Below are 26,981 nucleotides of genomic sequence, written 5' to 3'. Positions count from 1 at the left end.
CCACTTGAATCTAATTCATGCGAAAATCTTCAAGGAGTTGGAGAGAAAATTTCTACTGTTGCTCCTACCCCACGCAGGTCTGTCAAAATCAGAAACAAACAGTTTGTTGAAGTTCTGGTAACTGAGGATTCTGAAATCTTCTTATTGGAGAATGAGGAACCCACAACCTACAAGCAAGCTTTGGTGAGCCCCAACTCAGATAAATGGCTTGAGGCCATGAAATCCGAAATGGATTCAATGTCTGAAAATAAAGTGTGGACCCTAGTTGACTTGCCTAATGGGGTAAAACCTATTGGTTGCAAATGGGTCTACAAGATTAAAACAGACAAGGATGGAAATGCCTACATCCATAAAGCAAGACTAGTTGCAAAAGGGTTCAGACAGATTCATGGTATTGACTATGATGAAACTTTTTCCCCAGTAGCAATGCTTAAGTCCATTCGGATTCTTCTAGCGATCGCCGCATTTTTCGATTACGAAATATGGCAGATGGATGTCAAAACCGCCTTCTTGAATGGGTTCTTGACGGAGGAAGTGTATATGACATAACCTGAGGGTTTTGAAGATCCAGAAAATCCTAGAAAGGTATGCAAGCTTGAGAAATCCATTTATGGATTGAAGCAGGCATCCAGGAGTTGGAATCTTCGTTTTGATGAAGCGATCAAAAAGTTTGATTTTGTCAAAAGTGAAGAGGAACCTTGTGTATACAAGAAGTTTAGTGGGAGCAGCATAGTCTTCTTAGTCTTGTATGTGGATGACATACTTCTCATGGGAAATGACATACCAATGCTTGAGTCAGTCAAGGAATGGTTGAAAAGTTGTTTTTCCATGAAAGACTTAGGAGAGGCCGAATACATATTGGGGATCAAAATCCATCGAGACAGGTCTCGAAGGATGATTGGATTAAGTCAAGAGACTTATATTGATAAGATTCTTGATAGGTTTTCCATGAAAGACTCTAAGAGAGGATTTCTCCCCATGTCTCATGGCATCACTCTCAGTAAATCTCGGTGCCCTAAAACGGCAGAGGAGATGAGACGGGTAAGTGATAAACCTTATGCCTCGGCAATAGGATCAATCATGTATGCCATGATATGTACAAGGCCGGATGTTGCATATGCTTTAAGCATGTGTAGCAGGTTTCAGGCAAATCCAGGAGAAGCACACTGGACAGCTGCCAAGAACATCCTTAAGTACTTGAGAAGGACTAAAGAGATGTTTCTAGTATATGGTGACGAAAAGGAATTGGTTGTCACAGGTTATACGGATGCGAGTTTCCAAACGGACAGAGATGACTTTAGATCTCAATCTGGGTACATTTTCTGTCTGAATGGAGGAGCAGTGAGCTGGAAGAGTTCGAAGCAAAGCACTGTCGCAGACTCTACGACAGAATCAGAGTATATGGCTGCTGTTGAAGCAGCTACAGAAGCAGTTTGGATAAAGAAATTCCTAATTGAGCTGGACATTGTACCAAGTGCTCAATAGGGAATCGAACTGTTTTGTGACAATAATGGTGCCATTGCACAATCAAAAGAAGCTAGGTCACATTTCAAATCCAAGCATGTAGAGAGGAAGTATTACCTCATTCGAGAGATCATTGACAGAGGAGATGTCAAGATGTGCAAAATTCATACGGATGAGAATATCGCTGATCCGCTTACTAAACCCCTTCCAACTCAAAAGCATGAGAAACATGCTAATGAGGCTGGATTGAGGCGAATGATGTAATTAGAAGTTGTATTTTGTTTTGAGAAAATAAATTACATATGTAATACATTCATTTGCAGAATTATGTTTAATCAGAAATTCTATTATTTCTCTTATTTAATTGTGGTTTCAATATTAAATAAAATGTCCAAAATAATTATGAATTGATGGGCTCACTAGGTTAATGACCTTTTGAATGAAACCCCACAGGTGAACGAAATTCATATATTATTAAGTTCCTAGTTCAGAATCATTAAAGTGGACATAAATGATTTCTTATACTGAACTAGCATGTAAGATTGATTGGATAGTGCAGTTTCATGGGCTTGGGAGCATAGTGATAATGCTCGGTCAATCACATGGATATGCATGAATGATGCAGGATCGAACTAAAGACCTACTTTGAAGTTCAAGTATAGAACTTCCGGATATATTAGTGGATTCCTTTGACATGAGTGGAACACTGTTTCTATTCAATGATTGTTTTGACTGTGGTACATTCAAACGTCTTGCCGTAAATGGGGATTATAAAGGATGTTTCCCGGTCTCTACATGAATTGAGTGGGAGCTTTAGTTGCCACAAGATTGGATAGAGTCTACCTATTAAATTAGGAATGTGTCATGTTTTGGCCTCTTGAAGAGAGAGAATTCAGAAAATGCATGGCCGTGCTCAAATGTGTTACATAGTAACCATTTGTTTTGTAATTCTAACTCAGGTTTCAAGAAACGATTTGTAGATTAATATAGATTGCATAAGATGCAATCATATTATCAAATCGACACAAAATGACTTAAGGAATTTGAATATTGCGCACTTGTCTCAGACAAGTGGGAGATTGAAGGAGTTATGTCTTCGATAAGTGCAATTACTAGATATATCATAGGATCACAGTTATGGAGATAATAAGTTCATACTATATGGTTGCCATTGTCTATTGCTAGATATGACAATTGGACTTTGGGCTTATCAAATGGTCCAAAGCCTTATAGTATGGATCCTACAAGGTCACACACTAGAGTATTGGGTTAAACAAGTTAGAGGCCCATTATTGGGCCTCATGAGTATATGACACATCTTATGTTTGGGCTTGGATTGTAAGTAGAGTCAATTAGGATTTGGACATGGTTTTATTTCTAGATATGATCTATAAATATAAACCATACCTAGGGTTGCATGATACAACAATTTACACACTGTGAATTGTCAGACAAGCAACCAAGAGATCCCAAACCCTAATTCCCTCTCTCACTTTCGGCCCTCTCCTTCTCCTCCCTAGATCCGTGCGCCCCCCTCTTGTGGTGGTGCGTGTGGTGGCGCGTGGGTGGTGTTGTGGTGTGCTCGTGACTCTAATCTCCGTTGAAGGTTGATTGAAGCGTTTGGTCACAACTAACTAGCATTAGTGGAGGTTTAATCCGTGCTCGTGGACTAAGTAGAGGAATCACACGTGGGGTTCTTTGTCTCCCTTGTTCTTGCTCGATCACTAGTGGAATCACGCTTCAAAGGTATAATTCTTACTTCTTTATGTGTTATGCATGAGATCCTTGGCTTGGTGCTATGTGAATATGATTCATGTTAATTCCGCATTTAGTACCTTTAATCTCCTACATAATCATGGCATCTTATGGAAGTTGAACTAATTTCTTCTCATCAATCAAACGTTGAACCAAGTCCTTAAACTTGAAGCATTGCTCTATTGTATGTCCCCCTGATTGATGAAATGAACAATAGTATTTGTCTATTCTTTTCAGTGATTCAAATGGTCTTGGTTCGAGAGGTTGAATTTTTCCATTCTCGAAGAGCATTTTGAACATGTTCGTGTATGACGTCCCAATTGGAGTAAATTTTCTATTATTCTTTTTGGGAGTGTCAATTACTTGGAGAGAAAAAGATTTTTTTTGTTTAGGTGGGGGTCTACTTTTAAGTAACTCTTTTTTCTCTTTTATAGCCTCAAAGGTTTGTGAGATCAACTTTTTCAATTCTGTCAATATTGATGTCAACGCCAATACTTCTTGCTTAGTTGCAGGTTCCTGACCCAGGAATTCAAGAGCATCTTCGAAGATTTCTTCTTCAATGGTCTCGATAGGCTCTATGAGGCTAGATGGATCCTCTTGGTTTTCTTCGTCGGAAACGGCCAAAGAATCTGATAGCGGTGCGGTATTGATACTTGGTTTCTTACTTGCAGGAGGCAATAGGAGCTTGTTATTATCGATCAAGTCTTGATTGGCTTCCTTTAGTCTCCAACAATTTTCTGTAGGGTGACCCCTACCTTGATGATATTTGCAATGTGCATTTAGGTTCCAGCTAGCTGTTCTCCTTTCGACAGGTGGGTCCCCAAATGGTCCAATAGGAGTTATAAGACCTTTTGCATGTAAGCGATCAAATGCGGTGTCATAACTCATACCAATAGGAGTATAATTCTTCCTAAATGGTTTCTTTTGTCCTTGATTATTATTCATTGCCAAAACTTCATTTAGAGGAAAAGTGCTAACATTATTTGAGTGAGTAGATTTGGATGAAGAAGGATTGTCGTTCTTCTTATTTTTCCAGCCACTACTTGAGTTGTTATTAGCAACTTTTTGTTTAGCAAGGTCATCTTCAATATTAATTCCAATATCATATACAGCTTTGAAAGTGTTTAAGTTGCTTTGGTACTTAAGGTGCTTAGAGTATTTTTCTTGGAGGTTCTTAATGAACATCCTAACGGATTCTTTTTCACTAGGCACTTCAACCATTTTTGCAGTAGTTTCCCTCCATTTATCAAAGAAGGAGGTGAAACCTTCATTTTCTTTTTGTTTTAGCATTTCTAGTTCTCTATGATCGGTTTCAACTTGTATATTGCATTTATACCTTTCAATGAAAGCGCTCACAATGGATTCCCAACTAGAGGTCTTTTCTTTATCAAGTGAAAAGTACCACTGTTGACATACAGCTTCTAAGGACAATGAAAATACAGAATGAAATGCTTTTCTATCTATCCCCTTAATACTCATTACCGTTTCAAATGCTCTTAAATGAAAATAAGGATTGTCCATAGCCTTGAACTTAGGGATGTCATTGGGATTGAACTTTTGTGCGAGAAGGTCCTTATCCACCGAGACCCCTTGGGAGCTAATCTCTTGAAATCTAAAGTCGTTGGACAATTTGCCCAAGCTTTCCTGGATTAGGTCCATTTGTTTTTGTTTTTCAGGATTACTTATTTGCAGCGATAGGTTTTGCAACATTTCAGCCAAGTTGGCTACCTGTCCCTTGACTTCATTAAGTTCTTCTTGACTAGCCATTGCCTTCTTAGCTTTCCTTTTCCTACCGATTGGTTTGTCAAAAAGTAAGACTTGAACAAAAGTGTTGTCCTTGATTAAACACCCTTCCTTTCTTGACCACGCGCTATAATTTAAACCATATTTGTTTTAATACTCGACTCTAATTGACTTGACTTTATGTTCAAAAGATTAAAAGAAAAAGAAAAAATGGGGTATATATTTTAAGGGAATTTAAAAATTGGAGGATTAATATCCGACTTACCCCCCTAAAAAAAATGACGGAAAACACGCATTCAAGACTCTCTAGACATGGTCATAATGTGACAAACATGTTATGTGTGTGCTTTATGTGTATGTAAGTGACATGCTTTGACTACTAGTGTATGACCATGGGACTTTAAGTGCCTAAACTCAATTAAAGACTTAAACATAGTTTGAATCATTAATAAATCGATTGATCTGATTAGTAGACTGTTAATTAGACTCGTCGTGATGACTCGAGCAAGAAAACTGGACTGTCACTAAAACGACAGAACTGTCGCCACTGTTTAGAGCCTGTCGCCAGACGACAAAATTGTTGCCAGGCGGCAGACACTAGACTGCAGTGCCACAGTCCAAATTCCTACGCCATTGCTGGAACATTAATCTAAACTGTTTCCAGTAATTTTACTCCAAATGGACATGCCTAAAGTCGTACTAAGTCGAATTGATTAATTTATTAGCCTTTAATTAATTCAAAATTAATTAATTAATTAGACAAAGTCCTTTTAGTCATTAGTCAATTTATTTAGTCTTTAACACAAGTCAAACAAACGGTTAACACACATATAATATATACAAGCAAGGTGCACCAGTAGTTCACATAGTCACAATATGATGAGTTTGCAACCTAACCATGGCTCTAGTTCTCTAAAGGTCGAGGATATGGGTTAAGTCAAAAAGGTCTATGGTTAAGAATCCATATGCATTGCACACAAGCCTACCGGGAGGGTTGGAGCGAATGGACAAGATTCCGCGAGTTCGTGATGAAATCGAACTCGACGCCATGGTTTGGTGGATTCACAAACATTACACGTACCCAAATCTGAACTTTGCACATGATAGTGGAATATTCCATTGGGCAGGTGAAGCAGGAACCCCCAGAGGGTTATATCCATATGTAGAACACATATGGGCTCAGAAAAGTGAGAAAAGGACTCAATCAATAAGCAAAATCGAGCCAACAACACTAGAAATGGTCAAAGCAAGAAGGCAGACCCCTGGCTCGGTATTGGAAGAACTTGGCGCCAGACTACAAGGACTGTCGCCGCAAAAAAGCTCCTATCGCCAGGCGACAGAAACTTTTTACGGGCGACAAGCCCTGTTTTCTAGACGCTAGTTCCTACATGCCTTGGCAAGTTTCTGTGTTCTTCGAATTTTCCAGATTTCGCATCATCTTTTCGATTCTAGTCATGAAAGATATTTCTCAAATTTCCTGCGTGTAAAATTCCTATGGATTGACTCATGGGGTACTCCCATGAGGACCTTTTAATGCATATGACAATAATGTTAATCAAATCACGCACATGATATACTTAGAATTTTTCGAGTCTCATCCGCTCATTTTAAATAATTGCCAAAATTAAATAAATTTCAGGAATATAAATAGAAATCCTCCCCAGTGGAGTTGCCAAAAAATGTAGGGAATATTTCAAGAATCATGATAACCCCAAACTTGAACCCCACTGTGATCATATACTAAAGTACGGTGGCGTTCCAAAGGGAAAGACAAAGAGCAAAAAGAGTCGCCAACAAGTTTTAGGAACTTGTAAACCCAAAAGACAATCCAAAAGGACCATCAACTACTCCATAAGGTCTTGAACCAAATAGGGTCCGGGGATGAGGGTACGAATCCAATCTACAAAAGAAAGGACTCGCCCTATAAAATAGGCCTCTACTTTGTTCTGCTCGTATTCATGTGCGCTTTTTGAATAACATACAAACATCATGTTAATCCTACCCTGTTTATCTATGTTGGTTGAAATTAATGCACAAATAAGACTATTATTGGCGATCACTTGAATTAAAATCACATTAGTCTAAACCAAATAAATAATTATCTTATTAAGCGTGATTTCAAGTACAAATTCCCTTTAAACCTGCATAAAAGGTGTGATCAAGCAATAACAATAATAAAAATATATATCAAGCAACGTAAGAATAAACAATATTAATCATAATAACAATAATAATCATCATGTTAATAATAAAGCTAGATAATAATAGCAAGATCCTACGCATGATACTAACAAGATTAATAACAAATCCTAGCATGTCACTAAACAATAAAGATCGAAACTTTAAACCTAACATGGTACTAACATGATATTAGAAAGGAATAAAGGCACCCTAAACATGATACTAGAAAGCATAAAATAACATCCTAACATGATACTAGAAAGCATTAAAAGCATCCTAACATGATACTAGGAATCATAAACAATAATAAGCATGAAATCTACATTGTGAAAGAAATAGGGAGTAAGCTAATCTACTTACTTTGAAGCCTCGTACCTCTTTCTAATAACAAAATACACAAGTTAGTAAACTTCAATGAAAATAATAAAGAACAACTAAATAATTAAATTGAAATCAAATTAAATAAAGTTTAGACTAGTTTTGGACCAAACCCTCAGAAATATCGAACCTTGAACGTCTAGGGCGAAGGCAACTTCGAACTTGGCTAAGAGATTCTAGATCTTGTGAATGCGGAATATTGTATGTAAAAAGGAAATTTAGAAAGAGAGGGAGAAAGAAAGCATATATTGCTCAAGAGAGAAAAGAGAGAATTAAAGAGTAACTGAATGTCAATTGATTGTAATTGATGATTCTGAAAACAGGGAGTCAGACGCTATTTATAATGAAAATAGTCCGGAAAATCATAGAATTTGATAAGGAATAAAACTCCACGCTGTCGCCAGGAATTAACTCTGTCGCGCGACAATGTTTGTCGCGAGGCGATAGGGTCTGTCGCGCGGCGACAGACTTGTCATTTGGCGACAACCTGTATTAGCGCGTTTTTCTTCACGCGGAATCCGATCTTTAATCAACTTGATCTACGGAATCCGTACAGAAGATAAAATATATATTTTTAAGATAACAAAACAATATTTTATTCCAAATAAAAATCTATTTTAAAATAATAATTATTAAATCTAATAATATTAGAATTAAAAAGAACTTTCTAGAAACTTCTAGAAAACTATAATCCTAATAATTTTAGGAATAATAATTAATATTGGGCCCTCCTCTAGATCATTGGGTCGTATTAAAATAATTAACCAGGCCCAGCTTAGTATTTTGGCCATAACTTCCTCAATATTCATCGGAATCGGGCTTATAATATATCGTTGGAAAGGTCTCTTCGAGCTCCATCCATCTACACTATTATTGGACCTTAGTTACAGACCATACTAAACTGGTTCGGCTATTTTCAAATAAATAAAGTCATTTTCAAGAACAGAGAGAAAAGAATTTAATTAAAACTAAATCGCAACACTCGACTTTCAAATCACTTTCACCTAATTCGATAATAATACAACGTGCAAGGCATTCATCACTGGGTTTGGTTTTGGGGAGACACAAATGGGTGTCTACAATATATATATATATATATATATATATATATATATATATATATATATATATATATACAGTGGCGGATCCAGGATTTTAGGGGTGCTGGGTCACCGACTCACCGTCACCAATCAACCGCATACAAATCAATAATTAATGCATATATATTCTAAAAGCTAATAAAAAAAGTCACTCCAAAACTTTTGTATACATCCGGTGTATAATAATTTGTTGTTAATCAGAGGACACTTTTTATCAAATTTAGGGTCACTTTTAAAAGAATTTGGGGTACTTTAATTAATTAAGCATAATCACTTTGCAACTTATATTTATGCCAAGGTAAGTTTTATTCATATTAGGGTCATATTTACCCATTTTAGGGTAACTTTATAACGAATGTACAATATTTTACTGTACATTCGATTTATTTAAAAGTTTGTCAAAATATCTTGTGGGAGAGGAGGAGGATTTGTGACGGATAATGACAAATTACCAATAAACTTGCCGAAAAGATTTAAGCCTTGTTTGGTAATTGGCTGCTAGCTGTTGGCTGTCGGCTGGTTTGATTGGCTGGTTTGACTGGCTGTTTGTATTGGCTTTTTTTGTTGGCTGTTTGACTTTTTACTAGTTTAAAAAAATGTTTGGTAAAATTGGCTGGTGGATGTTATTAGTAACTTAGGTAACCAAAAGCCAAAAGCCAAAAGCTACTCCAAGTAGCTTTTTCATTTTGGCTTAAAAGCCAGCTTTTCAGCTGGTTGAAAAAGCCATTTACCAAACACAAATTTTGGATGGTTGACCAAATGAAAAAGCTAAAAGCCAAAAGCTAATAAAAAAGCCAATGAAAATCCATTTTACCAAACAAGGCCTTTTTTTTTTTTTTTTTTTGAGGGCACCAAACAAGGCCTTAGTATGGTGAGCTTTAACAATTTACCTAATGGGAACTAAGAATGTAAGATTTGAGGGATGAAGGTATAAAAAATAAATTTCAACAAGTTACCTAGTGAGAATACGTGTTCAAAAAAATATGTTCTCAAAATTAAGGAGTAATAAATAAATTTAAAATACGTGCTAAAAAATATATATATATTGCCATATAGGTAGTATATGATATTTGACAAAATTATATTATGCCTCCACCAAAAGCAAAGAAAGAAAAAAGAAAGAAAAAAAAAACAAGAAAGAACAAAGAAAGGAACAAAAAAAGAAAGCAAAAAAAAGAAAGAACAAAGAAAGGAACCGAAAAAAAAAAAGAAAAAAAATAAAGAACAAAGAAGCAAAAAAAAAAAGTTAAAGGATTTGTTGGGCCTTGATCCTGTGACCTTAGTATAGAGGAGTGAGGCCTTAACCACTAGACTAATGGGCACATCCTTAATGATGATTCCATTGGTATACAAATGGGGTTGGGTCTATTAACTGCTGTACAAACTTTGCCTGCTATCAATTTAGAAAGAGGAAATACAAGTTGATAACTGATATCAACATGGTTTGTTGTTACCAACAAGAGTTGGCTCAAGTGGTAAGCAGCTTGATGTCGCTTAAGGAAGGTCTCGAGTTCGAGCCTCACCGAATGCAAAAAACTCTTGTTGGGAGACTCACCCACCATAAGTTAGGTGTGCAACCCGGGTCGAATCCGGATGTAGTCGGAGCTAAGCTCCGGTGAACCGGATGGGGCAAACTCAAAGAAAAACATGGTTTGTTGATATCAGGGGTAATATCGTCTTTTAGTCAGTTAAATGAGGGGCACGAAGGTCCATGCAAATAAAACAGGTAAGTTCCCGTTATATCATCCCAGTTTTAAAAGAGTTGAATGGTAACGTCGTAGTTGACGGAAATAACAAAGGTTAACTTTTGGTTCATTTGTTCTACCTTGACACTTGCATCAACCACCTTCAACCCATATTCGGCAAAAGTCGACGAAACAGAATTCGTTGCTAAAACCCATATTCGACTACACCCTTTCCCCGAATTGGACCCCCTTTCCCCGAATCGGATTGAGGTGCTTATTCGGATAAGGGAGGTTAACCTTTTCCGAGCGTCGGAGCAAGGTACATATTGGACTCCACCCATTCCCGGAATTGGAGCAAGGTTAACATTCGGGGTCACCCCTTTCCCAGAATCGCAGCAAGGGTCATAAATCCCCCCAGGAAGGTACTTTTATTAATGTAATAATCCTATCAAATGTTCGTTAATTGTTGTTGCTTTTGAATTGTTGTGTGGGCGCATCTGTAGAATTGCAATTTAATAAGTAGTGGCTTCAATCTTATTGATAGGCATTCCTTATCTTGATTATGGTGTGAGTTATGGAATGCATCGATCAATTAGTGAATTATTTGTGTTTCTAGGATGAATCTATGGAGGGAAGTAGAGGTATGAAGAGGAAGTTGAATGTAGGCCATGGTCTCAATTCGTTTATGGTTTCCCGATCTCTCTCTACTAGTCTTCGTTTAATGGTTTCTCTCTCCTCCTACCACAATTTCAGAAAATTAGAAGACGGCGTGAAATTCCAAGTTAGTTTGGTACCGTTGTAGCACTTATTATTAAAAATTAGAAAACGGAGTCCAGAACACAGTGGCAATATTTTATTATTACTTTTCACAAAAGTGGCATGATATTAACAACATTCGTTTATAACAGATATCAATGGGGTGTGCCTCATTTAGAAATGAATTGGGGCGGGAGATTAAGTGACCTTGGTTCATTGACTAATCTCAGAGGTACATTGGAAATCCACAATCTATGTTTTTAGATGGTGAAGAAGAAGCTCGTGACAGAGTTCTAGACAACAAGTCATATCTTGACAGTTTAGTTCTCGGATGGGGTTTTAGTAAATGGCCAGCAGTTAAGGATAATCCCCACTCGAATGAGATCCTAGAAGCTCTACAACCTAATGCGAACTTAAAAATGCTTCAGATTTGGAATCATGATGGTACTAGATTTCCAAGATGGCTGATTGAAGAAGGAAGTTCCTCACTTTCGAACCTCGTCTCCTTGAAGATTTATAGATTTATAGCCGAAGGAATTCTGACATTAGAGAGTTTCATATCTATTCGTTTCTTACAAGTTGAATATTGCAAGAAGCTGACTATTACATTACCAAACGAAGGGTTCTAATGTTGCAATTCGCTTGAACAGATAGTTGTAGTTGTTTATTGTTATCAAGTCGAAAATCTTGGAGATTTGTCCTCTTTAACACAGCTTCATTCTTTAACCTTGAAAAATACTAACCAACTAGTAGGGTTGGGAACTCTTCTTTGTTTAAGGGAACTACACACTGATGAATTAGTACTACTTGCAAACTTGGGCGAAGATAGTCCTATTTGCAAATCACTTGAAGTTTTAACATTGGAGGGGTTCCACTTGTATAACAATGATGATACCACTGCTCTTCCTGATCAGCTCAAATATATGAGGGCACTCCAATGCTTGACAATTGGGCAGTCCGAATATTTGGAAACAATACTCGACTGGCTAGGGAAACTGACAGAGAGATGTATCTTTCTGGCTTGCCTAAACTAAAGAATTTGCCTTCTCTGGAAGCAATGCGGCTTCTTTCAAATCTAAAATATTTGGAAATGGCTGGTTGCCCTCTTCTGTTAGCAGATGTTGAGAGTGAAAGTGGAGAGTGGCTTAAAGGTGCCCATATCCCTCCTTTCATACACTACTGATATTAGTAATGAATAATAATGTTGTAATTCAATTTTTATCAGCAATAATACATATTATTAGTGGATATTTTTATATATTTTTGTTCCAAGTCTTAATTTTGAAAGTGTCTAAACATATTTCAGGCAATTTGGTTTGGTCACTTGGTGTATACTGTATATGAATATCTACAGCTTTATTTGGTTAGACTATAGTTGATAAAAACTCTGTCAAAAAGTCCATTTTGTGTTTTATAAATAAGAATTGTGAATCAAGGTAATAATGTGCTTTATCTCGTCATCTCGTGTGACTTGTTGAATTGAGCCATCAAGAATGGCTAAATTAGTACTGCTACATCTTTGGCTTCCTACTCTTCATCGTATTCAGGATTCTTATAGTAACATGTACTGCGATCACCATTATACTATGCTACTTCCAGCTCTTATTTGACATCAGGTTCTTCCGCCTGGTACCTCTACTGCGCAGCATTCTATTTCCCAGCAACCAGCATTAATTTGGTGAATGGTGAGCAAATTTTTCCCACCCCCACAAAGAAAGAGATAGTCACATTATTAGCAATTCTTACCTTTTGTACGTTATTAGATCGTAAATGTCGGAAGAGAACTGTGATCACAACTATAGTATTATTGAAAGGCCAACTCTGATTATAGTATATTAGAGTTTGATAATCTGATATACTCCGCTAATAGTTAAGGATCTTGTATTTTTCACATTCGTTATTTGCATAATCCTCAAACTTTTATTTAAAAAAAAAAAAGTTTGGTTAACAAAATGAGTTGGATAGTAAAACTGTGAAAGTCAAGATGAATGAGCATTAGTGCCCTGCGTACGAAAGTTATAAAACTATGCAAAAATTAAATAACCAAATTGGGAAAACTACGTATTAATAATCTTAATTATAAGCGATTTACTTTTAATAATCCCAACTAAGTTTTATTATCTAATAATCCCAATTATACTATGTGTTTGCCTCCAATGATCACAACCGGCAATGATTTGCTCGTGTTCGCTCGAATCAACTCGATAAGTGTACAAGAAATTCAATATTTTTATTATTTTTTTATCTTTAAAAACAAAAATTTACCTTGACACTTTATAAATTTAAATTTATCAACTTAAGTAGGAAATATTTATGTAAAGGTAATAAAATATAAGCAACAAATAGATAAAATTTAAGAGACCTAAACGTTTAAACGAGCAACTCGTGATCGACTCGAAAATTCACGAGTACGAGTCAAGCAATCCTTTGCTCGTGATCGACTCGCTCGATTAACACCCCTAGTAAAGCCTATAGTTGAGATTATTAAAATGTATTTTTTCTATTGGATATCATATCGGGTATCCGATAACCGGTCTGAAAATTCCGGTACCCAATTTGGTTCATGGTATCATTTTTTGTGCTGTTGGTTATTGATTACCTAATTCGATAGTGATAACGGTTCGAGTGTCCGACCCATTTTCACCCGGTCACCCCTACTCTTGTGACCTTGTCTCTAGTTGGTCCATTGTTACCTTAAAAAAAAAAAAAAAGTTTCCACGCTACAAAATAAAAAAATGCATACTTGTATACCAATTATGCCCTTGGTGGAATTCTGAATGACCTTGTTACTTGTATCATCTTTCTTCTCTTTTCTCTCTCTTCCTCCGTCTCCCTCCTCCGCCGTCCGCCATTGACGCGCATCTCCGGCGCTCCAGCTTCGATCAATCGAAGTTGAGATTTATTCGAATTCTGCAAAATTCGAGAAGATGAGGCCATCTTCTGGACGTATCGACATTGCTGCTAACGCTAAGAAGCTTGACGTCGATAATCGCATTTCACTGCGTATCTACTTCAGGATCGCCGATAATATACTCAGACAGGTTACTCTTCTACTTCAAATCTGAATTTAATTTTCTGTATAATTTTATTAATGATAGAATTTCGCTGTTTTTGGGGGGTTGGTGAATTTTAGTTGATCAAAATTACCTAAAATTGAGGTTGAATTTTGTGTTGTTTTCTATGTTATAGTAGAATTTGGGTTGGTTTGGTTATAACTGACTCATGAGTGATTTATGTAGACAAAAAATTGATTATGGAATGAGTGGAAACAAATTAATTTGTGGGAATTGAAGAATTTTCGATTTTCAGTAGGGTTTTTGTAGGTTTTGATATGAAATTGAGGGAAATTTTCTGAAATTCTATTGATTATCTCCATATTTTGTTGTACCATTTGCTTGTGTAATATGTGTACATAATGAGCTATGCATCCGCGAACGTAACAGAACACTTTATTGGAATAGTTTGATTGTGTTCTTAATTATGATTAACCATTAGATTTGTCTTTTGGAGGTACTGTATATTGATGCTAGTATTGAGAGATTAACTGTTGCCTAAATCAGTTACATTTATGTAATCAGCTATGGAAGTTGAATTCTAGTCTCTTATACGGAGTACTTATTTATTTTGGTTTGGATGATTGAAGAAGGATATCATACAGAAGAAAAAGTCGTGTTAGAGCCCCATTTCTGATATTGCTTCGGCTATTATCATTTCAACTTAATTAAAAAATTGTTACTTATTCTTGTTAGAATCAAAGAACCATTAATACGAGTATACGACTCTACTGACTTGTTTTATAGCCAGTTGTTAATTGCGGTAATTGGAATGAATTTAAATGTGATTGGGAAGCAGTGTGACATACTTATGTCTATAGTAATGCAATGTCATCCCAAACTTGTTCTCCTTCATAAGTGTCCTCTATATGGTGATGAAAGTTTTTGAGGAAATAAAGGTTGTTTGGATTGAACTAGTATTACCTATATACCATAGGAATGGACACCAAAATTCTTACAGATTGTATACAGTTTCATTTCCATTATTTGTTACCACTTATTGAATCAACCATAGCAATACCTCACATGATAATGTTGTTACCAACATATTGTTGTAAAAATATGATCTTTATATAATCAACCTAGGAGATCAAGACAAACCACACTAACTTGAAAGATTCAAACCACTAAGCCAGGCATTAATGAATTTAGACCAAATCTCCGTATTTCTGATTAGGAGAACAAAGCCTTGGTAGTAATTTGTAACTTAGAAGTTATTAGGAAAGGAAAAAAAATATATAAATTAGGTTTGGTTGTTGAAGCCTCCATACTACTGATGATGATCTGTCTATGTAGTTATTGGTTAAATGGCCATCGAATAATAATATGAAAAATGGTAGAATGTGCTAATAAGAGTCTGCTAAGGAGTTGAGTTATCTACAATTTCAAGTAATTCTAATTGCTTATTTATATTCCTTTCCTGTTTTGAAGCCTTTGTTTGCTGCTTAATATTGCTACTATTGCTACTTTGACTTTTACAGGCTACTATCTTCCGGAATGAGAAGAATATTATAGACCTCTATGTCATGCTTCTACGATTTTCAAGGTAAAACCATTTTGCCTATCATTATTATAGGTTAATTTTACACACTGGCTTTATAATTGACATCTTTTTAATCATGGGAAAATTATATGTGGATCACATTGTGGTAACACTTTTTTACATTGTAGCCACCACCAACTTCAGGTTCCTTTTGTTGTATAGAAAAATTGATGTAACTTTTATGGGACAAAAGGAATGTAAAAGAATATGAAAGGTTACTTTAGGATTTGTTTTGTTCACCTTATTTTCAATTACTTTAGGAAAGATAAATGCAGATCAATTGAATTTGGGAAAGACAAGTTCAATTGAGATTAAAAAAAAAAATGACAAGTTCTACTCAAGTAAATGAAGGCTACTCAAGTTCAATTCATAAAAAGTAACTTAATTCCTTTGTTATTTGACTCTTTCACTATTCACATATTATGCTTTGATATTGCTTGGTAAGTTCGTTTCAATTCATATATATAGAAGATGTCAACTTTTAAATTTATTGGCTAGCGTCAAAGTCAAAATGTTGTAAGAAAGCAAGAAGTTCAATTTAAGAAGAATAAGTTCATGTTAGTAAGATTCTATGAAGTCATGATAAGTGAAAAATCAAGTGAATAAATCATAGCAGCGTATTGAGAATCACATTGAACTTACTGAATAATCTCGGTGATTAATAAATAGTTTCATTTCCACCCTCAATATCTCACAAAAGCACCCTTAAATGTGTAGTATCCCCCCCTTCCCCCATTCCTTCCCTTTTGTCATCCCTCCCTAAAGTCTGAACCTCCTATAAAATTTAGGCTAATATTTTCTCAAATATCAAGATATTGCACTATTGACAAAAAATCTGAGATTTACCTAATGCTCCCCACAAATCACATCTGCTATACATGTTGATTTGTTCTGACTATATATGATATATATACATTTTTTTTTTTTTAATGTATCTAGCTATTTACCTTTTTTCAGTTTGGTGTCCGAGACTATTCCTCGCCATAGGGAATATGCATCATCTCCACAAAGCAAAAAAAGTTTATTGAAAAAGGTGATTAAAGAATAAAATTACATGTATGTTGTTTGCTTTTCTTATGTTTTATCTTAGTTTCAGGCTTTCAGCTGTAGAAGATTTAGAAAAAAACATATGTATACTACGGGTGTTTAACTTTCTGTGTGGCGATTTATTTTATTTGTGCAGCAATTAATAATTGCCTTGAATGAATTGGAGGCTCTGAATCCTGCTGTTAAGCAGAAAATTAAAGAACATGAAAGAAAGCCCATGTACCAAGTTATTGGATGGAATCATAATGATCGTCCCAAAGAAAATCATTCTCTTAGTTCTTCTGTGCAATGGCCTCTCATCAATGCACCCTCTCCAACTAATAGTCAAGTAGTTAAGGTACATGTTTGTCTCTCACTATCTTTTTTCTGGAATCAAAACTGGCTTCTGCAAAAGTTTCTTTACTCACACATCTTTGTTGTATAAGGCAACACAAAATTTTTCCAGGGGTGCATATGGAGGTTTAAATGCTCAGCAGAATGTTTACACCATCCCGGTGGAAGAGAAATTTCACAAATTGTATGTCTTAGCATTTTTAGCAAGATAAAAGTTTCATGCAATATTCTCTTTGCTCTATAGTTTGACAAAATCTGTATTTTGTGTATGCTACATCAGTTTATATTTTATATTGCTGTTCTTAAAGCATCAAGTGATTTTAGTAATTGAGAATTGAGATTCAAGTTTTTTCTTGTCTAGAGTTAAAGTTCATTATCTGTTAATTCTTCTTTCTACAACTTGCCTTGTGAGTTTTAACCCTTGGATTACCTGTATTCTAACTTTTCCTGAGCAAATTGTTCATTTTGATGAGGTTATATATCTGCAGCTTGTTAATTTTTAGATACAAAAGCCTTTTTCTCTGTATAATTACCCAGGGACAGATGTCAGAACTATGTTGGTGTCTAGAATTTAACATAATAGTTCCAATATGGTTTTGTTGTTCTGTATCTGATGTAAGTAACGTGACAATCTGAGGTACTGTGTTGGTTCTGGATCTTGACTGCTATGGTTTGGTTTGCTGATGCTGAATTTACTTTATTCATATATTTTATATTTATTTATTTATTTTTAGTAGAATTTTACCACCTCGGTTCATCTGTTTGGGATTGTTTGGTCAGGCAATAAACATCAATAACTATATACAAAAAGACACACCAGCGATGACACGTGTCATCTCCAGGTGTGTCCTTAGTTTTTTTGTTTTCTTTTTTTTTTTTTTTGAAAAAATTAATGATAGTATATATAAAATCTTATACAAAGATAATTTCTTATACTCCCTCCGTGTTTTGTTAAGTGACACAGTTTGACCGACACAGAGTTTTAGGAGATTTTATTGACTTTAATAAAATAAGATGTTAGTGGGGTAGGTTGGAGGAGTGAGAAATGATAATATAAAAGAATGTGAGAGGAAGTGGGGACCATGAAATGAGTGAGAAATGATAAAGTAAGAGATAATGGGGTGAAGATATATTATTAAAATGTAAGGAATTTCTGAAAGAGGAAGTGTGTCACTTAAAAAAAACACGGCCAGAAATGGAAAGTGTGTCACTTAAAAAAACACGGAGGGAGTATAAGTTAATAACAAAGATAATTACTTTAAATAAAAAAGATTTTATATACCTTTCCACACAAACATTTATGACTATAGTAGAAAATATTAACATACATACTACCTCCGTTACAGGTTATGTGCAACGATTTGACATAAAGCAGAGAGAGAATGTCTAATCGTTGCACATAACTTGTAACGGAGGTAGGATAATAATTTGTAGCATATTTTTATTTACTTCTAGGAAGTATATATATTCATATTTTTTCCCTAATAAAGATAGTTGTTCATTTATTGATTAGAATTCACATCAAAGTAGTGTGTATATTTATTAATAGTTTTTAGATTTTTTAATTTTTTTGTAAAATAACCAATTATATTTAAAAGTTGATATTATTTTTTAAAAATTACGGTGTGTGGCACGGGACTTAAACTAATTTTAACTTTATTTATGGTCTCATAACCTTCTTGCCATCACATAGGTTTTTCTCTTGTTTTTCTTCATTGTAATGCAAATCACATCTTTCTATATTCAAATCATCATGAACCTTAGTCTATCTGGAAACACAGGTTTGACTTAGTCTATTAACACTGAAATAATCACTTTTTATATACATAGTCTTTTCTACCCCGGCATTGACTTTTCTCAAAATTTTGAGGAATATAGTGTCATGCATTAAAGTAGTACCAAGGGAGTCTGGGAGTCTTTCTTGTGTACAGTTGGAGGGCCATGAGCACCAAGTATGGCAAAATTATGGTTCGAAGTTCCATTTATACATCAGTCTCGTCTAAATTTTCGAGCTGGAAAAGTTTTATCCTCGAAAGTTTGCTAATTTTTGTTCCAAACTTGCAGCACCTTACTGCCTTCACCTTTGTTCACCCTTCTTTTCCAATCGTTAAGCACATCTTTGTGCTTTCTAGGTTGCAACCAGCTCATTTAAAACTAGGCTAATTGTTGGTGAGGATGATAATTGTTTATTTTGATCACAATCCTTTTGCTTGTTAGTTTTTGATCCTGACATTGACTATAGTATTCTATAGTAGGTTCACGCAGTTGTTGATTAGGTTGCATCAGATTTATCTTATTGAGCTAAATGATAAACAACTAAGATTTTGATGTGGTTGTAAAACTGCAGTTACAAGTTGATGTTAGGAAAGGTTGTAACAAGTGAAACTTAGAAAGATCTTTACCTGCCAAATATCTTTTTCTTGCTTTCTTTAGCCATATATTTCCTAAATTTTACTGTTGGGTTGTGTTGTGTTGATGCTTATACAGATCTGTTTCCTTTCCCCGTCCAAAGGAGGAAACACTTTTGAGGCACTCAATTTTGGGACCAAATGGGCTCTGCAGGCAGTGGCAACCACCCGTTTCTGATAAAGGGGTACATGGCCATAGAATCTGATTGATTTTCTAATCGCCAAAATGTTTGCTGATTTTTCTCTGATGGATGCAGGTTCGATATCCCAGTAATATTGATACGACTCCTGTTGAGATTCCAAGGTTGGTCTGATGGTTATGCTCTGTCCATGTCATCTATTTTAACTACTATGATATATGCTATACCAATTGTTTCTGTCAGAAGAAAAAAATATCAGTGTATATATGTATCCCTGGATGTAGAGACTGCTGTGAATGTTTTACGGCAGTAATCTAGTTGATACGTTTGCTAGTGGGTGTGGGTGAAGGAATTCTCATGTTTAATTTTATTATGTGTTGTGCAGTATGGAGATGCATGTTAGTATTCTTTTATTTCTGTGCATCATAGAGATACGTTAATGTCAATCTTCTTGTAGATGTGTGGAACCAAACCTATCAATATCATTTTCTATATAACAATGATAATTCAACACCCCTAGAGATGGTGTCATGGCATTATATGTAGGAGATGTCATCGTACCCAGTTTTTTAATTGCTTGTGGGGTTGGTAGTTAACTCTGAAATATCCTATTTAAATGGTGATTGTATTGCATAAAAGAAACTGCAGTGATTTTTGACTGTTCTGTCCTTTCAGCTTGGGGTTTATTTGTTTGTTATTTCTCTTGTTCTGTGGTTTGTGTTGACAAGCAGGCTCCAACAGGTCATGGCTATTGAAGATGGAGTTGCAGCTAATAAAGATGAAAGCACCGTGGATTGTGAAAAACCAATTTTGCAACCTACAATTGAACCTAGTAGTGATAGTAGTCAGAAGCCAAAAGATGACGAAAAGCCAATGATTTCATTTGAAGAACCCGATGTTCCTGAACCTGTTTTTGTGAAGCAACCTAGCCCTCCGCCTGTGCTTGCAGAGGTGCAAGACTTAATCCCTTCTGAGCCACCTCTAAAGACTGAAAAGCTTGACACAATGGACAGTTCTTTGCAAGATAGTTTGCTTCAGTCAGAATCTCCGATGGAGCTGCACATAGTAAGAATGTTAGCTGCCTCTTTGTTAATTCGACATGTTGGTTTAGTTTTATTTTATTTCATCCAGTGGTTTATCTGAATTGATTCTGCCTTATGCCATCTCATAGTAAATATCTGTCTGTTGCTTTTGCTTAGTTTTTGTTGGGGTTAGGGTGAGACAACTGATATTCCTTTTTAAGAGAATATAAATTACTATTGGCTAAGATGGTAAGAAGTGTGAGTTATATCCATGAGGTTTAGTGTTTGAAACTTGTGGGATACCATTGTTTTTTTCTTTCTCATTAATAATGATATTGTATAATTGTTGTAAGACTTGTAAAGCTAGATAATGGTGACTTGGCGCAATGCTAGTTAAATGATGATGTGGCACAATGATAGTAGAGATTTATGTGGCACAGAAACCTTTTTAGGAACACTTTTTTAATTTTTAAAGTACAGATTCGTATGAAGGATGTATGGGGTGTGGTATTGTGAGCGAGAGGGTATGTTCGTATTTTGCATCTCTCTTTCTTCCTTAATCTGCATGCCAAAATGAACCATGTTAACTAAAAACGAACGGAGGAAATACTGATTTTGTCCAATTTTTTTATTTAATTTATTGCTCATATCTCACACTATTAACCCGTCTCACTCACTCTTCTTTAACTTTATCGTCCGTTAATTACACCCACTCACTTTTTTCCAATTTTTCGTAGAAACAAGAGTCCATTAGTTAGCTGAACTTTTGGGAACGAAGGTTATATAGATATAATTTTTATTTTTGCCTATCAAAACTTTGCATTGAGGGACACTTTATCCTTCTCAAATAGTGGTAGTATAATTAGAAATCTTATACCATGGTTCAAAAAAAAAAAAAAAAAAAAGAAATCTTATACCATGTATAAAATAATAAAATTGTTTAAAATATGAAGATGACTCTCCATAGTACTAAAAAAGAATTTTAAAAAATAAAATTACACGTTAATTTTATCAAATTAACACTTTTTTCTCCCTGATTGTAACTAAAAATCAGTAGAGTGTATATATTTATTTATTTATTCGTTTATTTATTTATGTATCTACTTTTCTGAATGATCTATTGTGCTGCTGACAGTCGACTAGTATGATGGATACTTTCTTGAAATTAGCTAAATCGAACACCTCAAAAAATCTGGAGACATGTGGTATTCTTGCCGGTTCGCTTGTAAGCTCTTCCAACTTTTTTTTATTTTTTTATTTTTTTTTTAAATTCTACCATATGATGGTTGGTGAAATCTTAACATTATGGCGTTTTTTTCCCTCTGTAGAAGAACAGAAAGTTCTATATTACAGCTTTGATTATTCCGAAGCAGGAATCAACATCCGACACTGTAAGTTGATTTAAATTATACACTTCGTATATATGTGCATCCCTATTTCTTATGAAATATAAAGTTTTGATCTTTCTATATTTTAATCAAGCCTTTCTTGATCATATGACTAGTGTCAGGCAACAAATGAGGAGGAGATATTTGAAGTGCAAGATAAACAATCGCTTTTCCCACTGGGATGGATTCATGTACAATGATCTTATTATTATTCTTAAATTTGCTATTATTTTTAATTCGTGAAATCTGTTGAATGTTTGGTTGTTTTTTGCTACCATGTGTGTTCCTCAATTCTGCTCCATCTTCCTCTCTGTTTTTCCCCTTAACGTATAAATCTACAATTCCTTTTTTGTCCATGATACATAGAATGTTGATATGAAATTCTTTGCTGAAGCTTTTCCTAATCCTCTGCGAGGATTCTCAGAAATAGTTAGTCTGTACACATGATATGGCGTACTGTAATTCTGGAAATATAAATGATGACTAAATCATATTTCCTCTATTGATCAATCTGTTAAAAGTTTTGCATGCAAGTATGAAAAGACCTTTCCATTTCTTCACTTTCTTCATTTTACAGTGGTATATACATTGTAGCACCAGTTGTATAGGATTAACATAGTAAATTAAGTAAGAAAGATGTTAGCCTTTGTCCAGTGCTGCATATTTATCTACATTTTTTAATCATTATTGTTGTCATCACAAATATAATCAATTAATTAGCAATCAGCATCATCTTTTTCTAGATTATGGGGTTTCGTTTTGTGATCCTATGCTCTAGCTGTAAAACTGTGTCATGGCAACTAAATAGGCAAATTTCTCTTAAATGGCTTATACTAGACTATGAAATAGTTGCCTTTGATTTAGAGACTGTTGAATTTTTTATCTTATATACATTTTATGCAATATTTTCCAAGTAATGGAGTTCTTTCATAAGTAACTAATGTCCATTGCATGTTGCTATTGCCAGACTCATCCCACACAATCATGTTTCATGTCATCAGTTGACATTCATACCCATTACTCATATCAAGTAAGTGATTTCTAAACCTTTTTACTACATATATTTTTCTCTCTATTTTTTTTTTCTTGGGGGCTGGAGTTATAATACTTGAACGAGACTTGAATTGTCAAAGATGTTTTAAAGATCTTATTTGTATCCTAGGTTGAGTTATGTTTTCTTGTGTCTGAATCATCTATTATTTCCAAGTTGATTGGGGACATTTCACAAATGATATTGAAGTTGAATGCATGAAGTATAGTGATAGTTGGGCTCTGGAAAACTTTGTACGAAGTATGAGTTACAAGGTCCACTAAAAGCTAGGATAAATATTTCTAACTTTTGTCATTCTTCAAGAAATGGCCTGCGACTCTGAGAGAGAGATATAAATATTGATGAGAAATGTGATGGTTAGCTGTGAAGATGTAAGAATACATAGAAACATAAACACCTTTGCTTTAATTCTCTGTAATAAACCTTTAAAGTTGAAGACGATTTTCTTTAGGTATATTGGAGAATGTTACATTTATTTGCTTGCCCTGAGAAGATTTATGGTCCTGTGCTCTTCCAACGAGGCATTTGGCCTCAAGAAGCCCCTTTTAAGAATATGATAATCCCAGTTAAATTTCTTCATTCTATACTGTTGGAAGTTCACTGGACCTGTTTTATATTGGAGAATTTCTGCAAACTTCATAGCTTCCCGAGTTTATTTTTATCAATTAAGTAATGAACATATTGCAGCTGAAATAGCTATGCTTTCTCAGCTTTAATGATAACAGAAACATATCTGAATATGTAGTTAATATCTTTATATTGCCTGAATGATCAAGTACTCAAGTCCACTCGCAGGAAATCTTTAATTGTATTGTGTTACAGTATTTGCTCTTCTGACTGACATTAGTTTAGTTCAATTTCATTGTGGTACAGGATCTGTCCTCTAGGGCTTATACAGATAGCTTTAGCTATTAAAAATTCATAAAAAATAAATAAATAAAGGAAAATCTGTTAAAAAAAACCTTTTAAATGCACCATTTTGCGAAAAAACCTTTTAAAAGCTTTATCGTAAAAGAAAACCCGAAGTTAAATTATTTTTGTTTGAAACAACCTAGTACCACTAATTCACTTAATGAACATTTAATTTTTTCTAATTACTCTATAACTCTTACTTAACTATTTTATATTTAAATTAAGTTATAAAATAAAAAAATTAGAAAACCACCACCCCACCACCAGTCAGCCATCCTCTTCCTTTTCCCCCTCCCCCGGCGACCCACCTCCACCGCCGGCTGTCCCCTTCCTAAACCCTGGCAGCAGCCCCCTTCTTCTTTTTAAATCTCTCTCTTTTTCTCTCTCCTCAACCTTCAATCATGGCAGCTGCTTCCACAAACCCTTCATTCTCCTCTTTCCCAACCCTTTCTTCCAAAACCCCTAAACCCCGATCCTCCATTTATGCACCACCTCAGCCACGAAAACCACCATTTCTTTAATCAAAAGCCTCGAGGAGAGAGAAGATAAGCGCATAAGAACACCCCAGCGGTTGTCTACTTCTTTTGCGGGGGCGATTGTGGCGGAGAAGACATGGAATGGGGTTATGCGGTGACGATTATGGTGATTGGGGGCTGCTGCCAGGGTTTAGGGAGGGGGAGGGTTGCAACGGGGGTAAGGGAGGGGGGTCGGCAGTGGTGGAGGTGGATTTCTGGGGGTGGGGGAAAGGGAGAGGGTGGCTGGCTGAGTGGCTGGTGGTGGGTGGTGGGTGGTGGTTTTCTATTTTTTTTTTTTAATTTATAAATTTATTTAATTATTAAATAGTTAAGTAAGAGTTATAGAGAAATTAGAGGTTAATTAAGTGAATTAGTGGTACTAGGTTGTTTTAAACAAAAAATTTTATCTTCGGGTTTTCTTTTACGATAAAGCTTTTAAAAGGGTTTTTTTTTCGCAAAATGGTGCATTTAAAAGGTTTTGTTTTAACAAATTTTCCATAAATAAATAATTAAATTGGAAGTGAAGAAAACAAAACAGATTTATTTTTGGAAAGTTATTCATTCATTAAGCATTAATGAAAGAGTTTGGTGTCCATGACTTTATAGTTCATTGTGAAGCCAAACTATTTTCTTTTTATGGAAAGACTGGGGTTTGGGGGGGGGGGGGGGGGGTGGGTTGGCCAGTCACTCAGGCTACCTGCGTGAGTAAAACAAAGAATAACATAGAGGTGTTTACATGTATAGTATAGGGAGCAGGCGGGGTTAAGCATTTAGTGTTAGCACTTAGGCCATGCCTGTTTTTCGAAGTTCTCTGTTTAACATATTCAAATATGCTATACTGACAGTAAATTGGCAATGCGAAAATGTGACAAATTATGCTTGGATATGATTTTTTATCTGGCAAATATATTGTAGAGATGACAGAAATCTGATTGTCTTCTCAGGTCATGTTGCCTGAAGCTGTTGCAATTGTTATGGCGCCAAGAGATAGAACCAAGTACGTTACTTGTTACTGAACCGCTTTCTATTGGGATTATTGCTGTGATTCTGTGTTTGTAGCTATCTTTGTAATGTTTATTTCTTTCCCAAGCAGAACCCATGGCATTTTCCGATTGACAACCCCTGGCGGTATGTCGGTTATTAGACATTGTGATCGGCGTGGATTTCATTCACATGAGCAGCCTGCTGATGGTGGGCCCTTATACAAACAATGTACAGATGTATATATGAATCCCAAGTTGAAGTTTGATGTTATTGATCTTAGATGAATAGATGATTATTGATTAACTCCATGAATTTTCCCCCTTCCCCATTTCTGGTTTGCCCGAAGGCATTGCTTTTTTCTTTGGCTGTGTAATTGTCAGATATAACACATTAACAGTACATATTGTAAATTGAGAAAGTAATAGATTCATTTCGATTTTCTTGTTTACTAGCTATAGCATTTTGAAACATTTGATCATGTTAAGAATAAATCATTGTACAACACATGAACTAGAAGTTTGACAATCCCTCTGTTACATTTTGATGTTCTTGAATTGATTGTGCATAGTTGTAATTTGTAAACACGTTTTTAAATTTATATACACCAACCGTATTACCAAGAGTAGGCAGAAATTTTAGGTATTATCCCTTGGCTTATATAACTATATAAGAGAGATGTGTTTAATCGGATAAATAAAGTGCTTCATAATATTAATTGTTGATGGTGTTTCATGGATCCAACATAGATGAAGTTCCCTATAGCCTGAAACTTCTAAGAAGCATAGGTAAATGAATCAATAAATTAAGAAGAAAATACAGAGTACACCCTTTTTTTTCCTAGCATTTACCAATGTTAGTTCATGTCTATTAGGTCCCGTTTGGTTTAAAGTAATGTAAATTCATAGAAAAATGATTTTTTTCATAATTTTTTTTTTTTTTTTTTTTCATTTTCCTTCATTTGGATTCTGAACGATGAATAACAATGTTTCTAATAGATGAAAATTGCATCATTAATGATGGAAAACATTTTCTTATACAAAAATAAGGAAGCCACACTTTTCACCATCCTACCTACTCTTCTTTTTACTTTCCTCTCATATATTCTCACAATTTCACTTCTATAATTTGCCTATAAATTCTCTTGTAAAAAACCAAACAAATGAAAACTAATTTACAATTTTTGGTTTTCCTTGAAATTATATTTTCATAAAAACTAATTTTTCAATGAAATATTAACATAAACCAGACGTGACCTTAATATATAAGAGAACTAATTATTGTTACAAATAATAATGTATGCCCATTATAGCTTGTAATTATCTCTTTTATGACTATCTTAAGTATGGTTTTAATAGCATCCTTGTAACCCTCCATATATCATTAGTTCGCATTAACCCTCTCATGGACTCTTCATTGTCCATATAGGTTACGATGTTCACATCATGTATATATATATATATAGATGGTCATAAAATAGATGAATGGAGACAACACAATTGCCTATCTATATCTCTCTCTTATAT

General features: G+C 35.0%; 1 protein-coding gene and 1 long non-coding RNA gene across 2 annotated transcripts; both read left to right on the top strand.

Annotated features, from left to right (window-relative positions):
- The first annotated feature begins 10,395 nt into the window (after positions 1–10,395).
- Positions 10,396–12,312, top strand: LOC145599011 (uncharacterized). The gene is made up of 2 exons (XR_014103680.1): positions 10,396–10,728; positions 10,923–12,312. It is a non-coding gene; the product is annotated as an uncharacterized LOC145599011 (long non-coding RNA).
- A 1,523-nt stretch (positions 12,313–13,835) lies between these two features.
- On the top strand, positions 13,836–26,002 carry LOC145597537 (AMSH-like ubiquitin thioesterase 1). The gene is made up of 14 exons (XM_081653728.1): positions 13,836–14,103; positions 15,597–15,661; positions 16,616–16,691; positions 16,842–17,042; positions 17,131–17,222; positions 19,526–19,631; positions 19,704–19,750; positions 20,318–20,651; positions 21,744–21,833; positions 21,937–21,999; positions 22,113–22,187; positions 22,964–23,026; positions 25,419–25,471; positions 25,568–26,002. The coding sequence occupies exons 1-14, from the start codon at positions 13,990–13,992 to the stop codon at positions 25,740–25,742; spliced, it is 1,554 nt and encodes a 517-aa protein (XP_081509854.1). The 5' UTR covers positions 13,836–13,989; the 3' UTR covers positions 25,743–26,002.
- The last annotated feature ends 979 nt before the right edge of the window (positions 26,003–26,981 follow it).

The sequence above is a fragment of the Chenopodium album genome, chromosome 20 (assembly GCF_948465745.1).
Source record: "Chenopodium album chromosome 20, dcCheAlbu1.1, whole genome shotgun sequence".
Classification (NCBI taxonomy): domain Eukaryota; kingdom Viridiplantae; phylum Streptophyta; class Magnoliopsida; order Caryophyllales; family Amaranthaceae; genus Chenopodium; species Chenopodium album.
This window is presented reverse-complemented; position numbering and strand designations above follow the sequence as displayed.

Excerpts from the sequence above, each read along its gene's own strand:
- LOC145597537 (XM_081653728.1), top strand. The coding sequence starts at position 13,990 with ATGAGGCCATCTTCTGGACGTATCGACATTGCTGCTAACGCTAAGAAG. Across the intron at positions 17,043-17,130 it reads CTAATAGTCAAGTAGTTAAG|GCAACACAAAATTTTTCCAG; the intron begins GTACATGTTTGT and ends TTGTTGTATAAG. Across the intron at positions 22,000-22,112 it reads AGGAATCAACATCCGACACT|TGTCAGGCAACAAATGAGGA; the intron begins GTAAGTTGATTT and ends TCATATGACTAG.